The sequence below is a fragment of the Olea europaea genome, chromosome 15 (genome assembly GCF_002742605.1).
Source record: "Olea europaea var. sylvestris chromosome 15, O_europaea_v1, whole genome shotgun sequence".
In the NCBI taxonomy this organism is placed as follows: Eukaryota; Viridiplantae; Streptophyta; class Magnoliopsida; order Lamiales; family Oleaceae; genus Olea; species Olea europaea.
Window position 1 is genome coordinate 22,393,763 of NC_036251.1, and position 6,241 is coordinate 22,400,003.

Consider the following 6,241-nt stretch of genomic DNA (forward strand, 5'->3'; position numbering starts at 1 on the left):
TCTCTCTCTCTCTCACTGATGAAATGTTTCTGCATTTGTGATCATGGAAGCAACTACCTTTCGTTGTTGATGTTCAATGCATGATCTTGCTATGCTACTTTCGCTGGAAAGGTATTACCAAGAGTGCAATATTCGAAAACAAAGCAACCATTTAATAATGGGCGTTGCTCATCACGCAGCCATTGATTAAGAGCTTGAAATGCTTCTCTTTTCAGCGTGTCTGCACTTTTTCCTTGACGTCCTTTACACCAACATTTTTTGATACTGTCACCACGAGAGCAACAACAGATGCGAATGTTCTACGGGAAGACATCAACTCTTAGTCAAAGGTAACAGTACATAGGAGAGATTAAACTCCAGGATGTAATTCTGTGCCTGATGCTATCCATTAATGTATAAATAGCATGCACATATTTTTATTGTGTGATTTTTTTATATTGTTCTCTTGTAGCTGATCTAATGGTGTGCAGTCATAAGGTGCAAATACTTTAACGAAATTAGAATAATTTCACGATTAATTTAGTTTAAAAACCACGAAATTAGAATAATTTCACGATTAATTTAGTTTAAAAACCAGGATTATGAATATTCTCTTGAAAAATTCTGTTGGTCAATGTTAAAGTGATGCTCTGCTTGACTAGGCTCTTCCTGGAGTTTTGAACAGAATCAATTAAACTTTTAGGTGCAAATAAAAGCAAAATGTTCCTCATATGATGCACAATTGACGGTGATGTATGAATATATTTTCATTTTCTTATTCCTAAGGTACTGTTGACTTACAAAAGCTTCCATTCTTGAACTGTTTGTAAAATGCTTCAACAGTTTTGGCTTCCCAATTCAACAACATTTTGAATAGCTACAATTTCCCTCCTCGAGTTAGCGTTTCTTCTTGAGATTTTCTATGTTCAGTTATAAGTTTGATTTATACGTGCTGGAAAAAGAGGTTGAACCAAACAAAGTACAGCTAGGAAAAAAGCAGGTTATTTAAAAAATTTTGAGGATAATCTTGGAATAAGCATAGGAAACTCGGTAATTTTCTTCCCTTTTTCCTGAAGTAATGTGTAGCAAAGTGAACTTTGTTACTTCTGGTAAAACATTGAAAGTCTTTATTAATCTGTGAAGCTTTTGCTTAATATGATTGTACACTATGACAGCTGCCTATCGATTGAAGAAATGAAATGAGTTGTCTTCCGAATAAACCATTTTCATTGTTTTTCTTTCGTTCAGCTAGCTTCAAATTGCCACAGTTAAGATTCTTGATGTTCTTATGCCTTGAAACATCGAAGTTTTAAGTTATTATTGCAATTCTAGTACTGAAACAAATGTATCATTACAAATTTGACAACTAATAATCTGATAATCGTTGAATTAAAATAGCACAGATATCTGGTACATAAATATGTAACAATTTCAATAAATTTAGACTGCATTAGGAGAATTCCTTAGATCATTTTGTGATTTTTAGCAGGTCTTTATGTAATTATGGCAATCATTGGTTGTTGCATGTCAAAGCATGCAATTTCACTATACTAAGTTTAAATAATTGTACCCGACAATAGTTCTATTGATGCACGACTCACTCTTTTGGATTATGGCTTGTTTTGTATGTGTCCATGGTCTGCAGATGATCGATATCGTTTGTTATTTGTGCATATAGCATCAATATAACATTTTCATGTCCTATGCATTCTTCTCTATTCTCCTTGACACCATGGAGAATGGTTAAAAAAATTTATTGTTTTAAGAGTTTTTCATTTTATCAACTGCTTTAAAATTTGAGTTACTACTAAAGAACCATCCACTGTTCTTTCCAGAGCTGAAAATTTAGCTGTCTGCTAACTTATCATGTATTGATATCAAATAATTTATATATAAGGAATATGCAATAAAATTTCAATTGAATTTTAACTGGTTGCTAGCCTCCTCTTTATACCTACAGTTGCTGAGAAGGTGCAAGAAATATTGTACTAATATTTATATACTAGTTGCAGCTGCCTTATTTTCCTAAATTCATAAATCTACCCCCCCCCCCCCCCCCCCCCCCCCTCCTGAAGTTGCTGACAGTTGCCTTCAGTGGCATTGCCTGAAAATGCTGCAAATCCACTCCTTTTTCCTTTTTTCTGAAGTTTTGCTTGTCATAAGGTGGATATTGCCTTCTGAAAAATTCTCTGCCCGGGAGCAAGTATTGCTAGAGGGTCGTATGCTAATTTCCGTCGCACTAATACTTCCCACTGTTGACCAAAATGAGCTCTCCACTCCTCCTGTGTAGTATAATGAGGAAGATATTGTTTTACTCCCAAGTGGGCCTCTTCACAGTAATCTAAAATTCTTTTGTTTAGACTTAATAGACTTTCCAAGCCATCATTTTCTTTGGACAAGGGAGTTGCTTGGGGAAGGAACGCCACAAGGTAGAAAATGTCTTCTTCTGGGAGTACAACTGAAGTTCTGTTGTCCCATCTGAAAGACAAAATGTAAATCAATTTAGGAAATGAACTTCAAAAATTGATTGAGTGAACAAGCTGTCATTATGAGTTGTTACCTTGATTTGTTTACTGGGTAGACAAGGACAGGGCCATTGTTTGTATCCGTTAATATGTTGCCAAGAACACCTTCAGCAAAGCTGTTTATTTTGCTTTTTGGAACGAGGAGATTGAGCCATGGGTGTGGGAGATCCCACAATCCTTTTGATCGCAGTTTTAGCTCAGCTGCATGAACCCTGTCCAAGAATTCTACATAAGAAGTTTCTGACATAAAGAGTGTTGAGGGAATGTAGCTTAACTGAGACAATAAGCTCTCAATTTCCTGCATCAGAGTTGAGAAATTTGAATATTATGGCCTTTCTATTGACATATCTGTGAACATGCTCTAAAATGTTGGATTGTGATATGCCTCACCTGGTCTATTCTATCAGCCTCGCCGGGATTGAAATTTTTGGTCAATTCGAGGCAAAAGAGGGTCCTTCCATCCGATTTGAATTGACTGGCTTGAACTGGATCTTGCGGGTTGAAGGATGATCTCCAGTTATTGATGAGACCCGTCTTGTTAATCATCACTAGGCCTTCTATGTAATCAAATGTGTTTTCTACAGATATTAAATGCTCCTGGTCTCTGGCAAAAGTGGAGAAATCTGAATAATGTACTCTGATCCATTTCACCTGTTGACAGTTGAACTACAAGTTTGTCAAACTATTCTGTTATTCCGAAGGCATATAATAGATTTTTTTGGCAGGGTAGATAAATCTTTACCATCTTTGGTGCTGGCTCTAAAGCGATTCTTGCTCGAGTTATTATACCAAACTGGCCAAGTCCACCCAGAACTCCGTGAAATAGGTCAGCATTCTGCTCCTCCGAACAAACTCTCACTTCTCCTTTTCCTGCAATAAATTCAGTGTATCGGTGAAAAAAAGATACAAGATTGACGTAGTTTTCTTTTGATAAATTCAAATTCAATGACCTATTCTAACTAATGATCCTTCATGGAAACAGGGTAATCTAGCAAATTAGTTGGATTCGATAATATCAAAATCAAAACTATCAAATTTAAGCCATCCATAATTCAGTTTTTCTTATACAAACCTGTGACGACCTCGAGCTGGTGAACATTACTGATTTGGGGGCCATGTCGAAATGCCTGTCCACTGATCCCGGCATTGGACAGAGTACCACCAACTGTTAGATGTAAGTAATCTGTCCAAGATTTCGGCGCTAACCCAAATTTCAGGCACTCATGCAGGATATTGATCCATAACTCGCCGGCCGAGACATCAACATAAGGAAATCGCCCAGTGTGGACCTTCATTTCTTGCCTACTGAGTGATTCCATGTTGATTACGATCCCTTGTGGTGCTTGTGCTTGGCCTTGGAGTGAGTGTCCATGGCCTCTAGCTGCAACAGTCAGCTTGGAACCAGGACCCTTTTGCCAAATATGCTCTATAATGGTGGCAATATCAGATACTGACTTTGGGTGCAGAACTGCCGAAGGAAGGAACCGGAACCGGTTTCCGAAATCTCTGGCTGCAAATTCATTGTTGTCAAAACAGAAATGCCCTTCAACATTTAGTGTCTTGAGTGAAGATGGAAAACTAGAGAAACAGAGGCTTAGTTTTATAGCCAGGCACCATATTAACAAAATTGTGAAGCTTCTGATGGGAAGAACATTGTTTTGTTTGGATGGGAATTTCATGTTTTGTGATGCTTTGTTATTTTGTAAGAGAACTGATATATAGAAGAGGCAGAGGTGATGAGTTGAGGAGGGAATTTAAAGAGATGGATTTGGGTTGCAGGGTCAACTTATCCTCTGTGTTAAGAATCTGTATCAAGACTGCCTAGTTGGAGGGATATTTCTCAGGATTTTCTTTTTCAAGATTTACTTTTTAGTTTCTGCTTTTTGGGCTCTTTTGTTTGCAAGAGAAAGCCATCACATGAAACAAGTTGAACAAAAAAGTCACAAGCAATTGAGATTTCATAGATATTCTCAATCTTCACACAGTGGCTATTATAGTTAGGGGTTTTCAGTTGAAAAGTTAATAAAATAATTCCTTTTAATAATAAAAAAGGAAGGAAATATGCTTTATTCTCTATTCCATTTTTATCCTTTTTTGATCTTGCTGATTAGATTCACCAAATAGTATGAGATAAAGATGTTGATACTTGCTCTTAATGATGAACGAGATAATCTTGATCTTGCGTATAGATTAGATTTACAAGAGAGATTGTGAGATAAAGACACCAATATTTGATGTTAATGATGAACGAGATCAAAAGAATGAGACACAATGAACCTATTAAATATTTATTCATGTAAAGACGCGTATGCTTGCACGTTTTAATTAGTTGCCTTCTCGTTTGCTTTCTGCTTAATTTGGTGATTACATTTAATAGAAGTTCAAGTCATGTTTTATGTTTATTTTGTTTAATTTAGTTATCTATGTCAAAGTTTGTTATACCCAATTAATAAAAAATGAGAAAAAGACAATACTTAAGTTATTTGAACGTTGCTTCAATATAGTAATATTTCAAAGTATTCAACCAAATCGGCCTGAATACTTATGCCCCGTTTGGCCCCCATTAATATTAATTATAATGGGGGAATAGAGTTTTTTTTTTTTTTAAAGGATGGTTCTAAAAGAATGAAAAATTTTCGATTTACGTGCAATATTACTTTATTGAAAATTGTGTGGTTGAATATAGAAGAGAGAAAAATTTAATTTAATGTGATGAGATGTAACCCCCATTTTTAGGAAATAAAAATGAGTGGAATAATATTTTTCTGAAAAAGAAGAAAATTGTTCAATTTACGTGTAATATTATTTTATAAAAAATTATGTAGTTGAAAATAGGACAGTAAAAATGTAATGTAATGAAATTTAATGTAATGAGATTCAAACGGGGGCATATAAAGTATAAACAATCAATTACCATTATCACGCAAGACTAGACTCGTATAGAAATTAGAATGTTGTTATATCAAGATTATCATGATTCTTGTCGATACAAATAAGTTCAATTTTAGTATTTGATAGTTTGAAAATCAAGATCGGAAAATAGACAAGTAATAAAAAAAAAAAATAGAGAGAAAAAATGTCATTCCACCCAAGCTTTTTCATGAAACCCAAAATCTTTATAGATCCTTCCTAATATACCATTTTAAGGATTGGGTTGCCATATATAGAATGTGTTAACTGGCTAGCATTAGTTTGTTCACAATCACTAGTGTGGCTCCAACTTTGTCTTAATGACTTGGATTTTTATGATTATATTCCTCTGACAGCCATTGTTGTTTAAAAAGCAGACATTGCGTATCTAATTTGCAGATTGGGTGTAAGGATTGGCAGGCCAAAAGAGGTCCATATGACACGTGAATTTCCTATGGAATCCTACTTTCTTGGATTAAGAGCTATTTGCCATTGGTTGTGTCGTGACCTCTTGTCTATGGCCTAATTCCTTAGGTTGGCATGTGGGACTCGAAAAATCTTTAATGGATAAAATTTAAATATTCATTGGTTAATCGTAAGAGTGGACACGTTGAAGACGACACCGAAAGTCTTCTCTTTGTCTAAAGGATGAAATGGTTTGGACCAGCAAAAAATGATAATTTTTTGTTTGTTTTATGTAGTAGTGAACACGTTTAATATAATTACCTTCGTCTTGTTCTCGTTGATTGAATTGATTTGATTTCTTGCTTGTCCTTGAGAGGTCATGAATGTACCCCTAAGATGATATTTTCAAAACAATCTTTATT

The 6,241-nt window shown here is 35.2% G+C and overlaps 1 protein-coding gene across 1 annotated transcript; it reads right to left on the reverse strand.

Moving 5' to 3' along the window:
• Window positions 1–2,047: 2,047 nt before the first annotated feature.
• LOC111410497 (cytokinin dehydrogenase 6-like) lies at window positions 2,048–4,299 on the reverse strand. Its single transcript, XM_023040857.1, has 5 exons — window positions 3,577–4,299; window positions 3,247–3,374; window positions 2,895–3,155; window positions 2,540–2,802; window positions 2,048–2,457 (listed from the first exon to the last, which is right to left on the reverse strand). Exons 1-5 carry the CDS (start codon window positions 4,181–4,183, stop codon window positions 2,136–2,138), a joined length of 1,581 nt encoding a protein of 526 aa, XP_022896625.1. The 5' UTR covers window positions 4,184–4,299; the 3' UTR covers window positions 2,048–2,135.
• Between the last annotated feature and the right edge of the window lie 1,942 nt (window positions 4,300–6,241).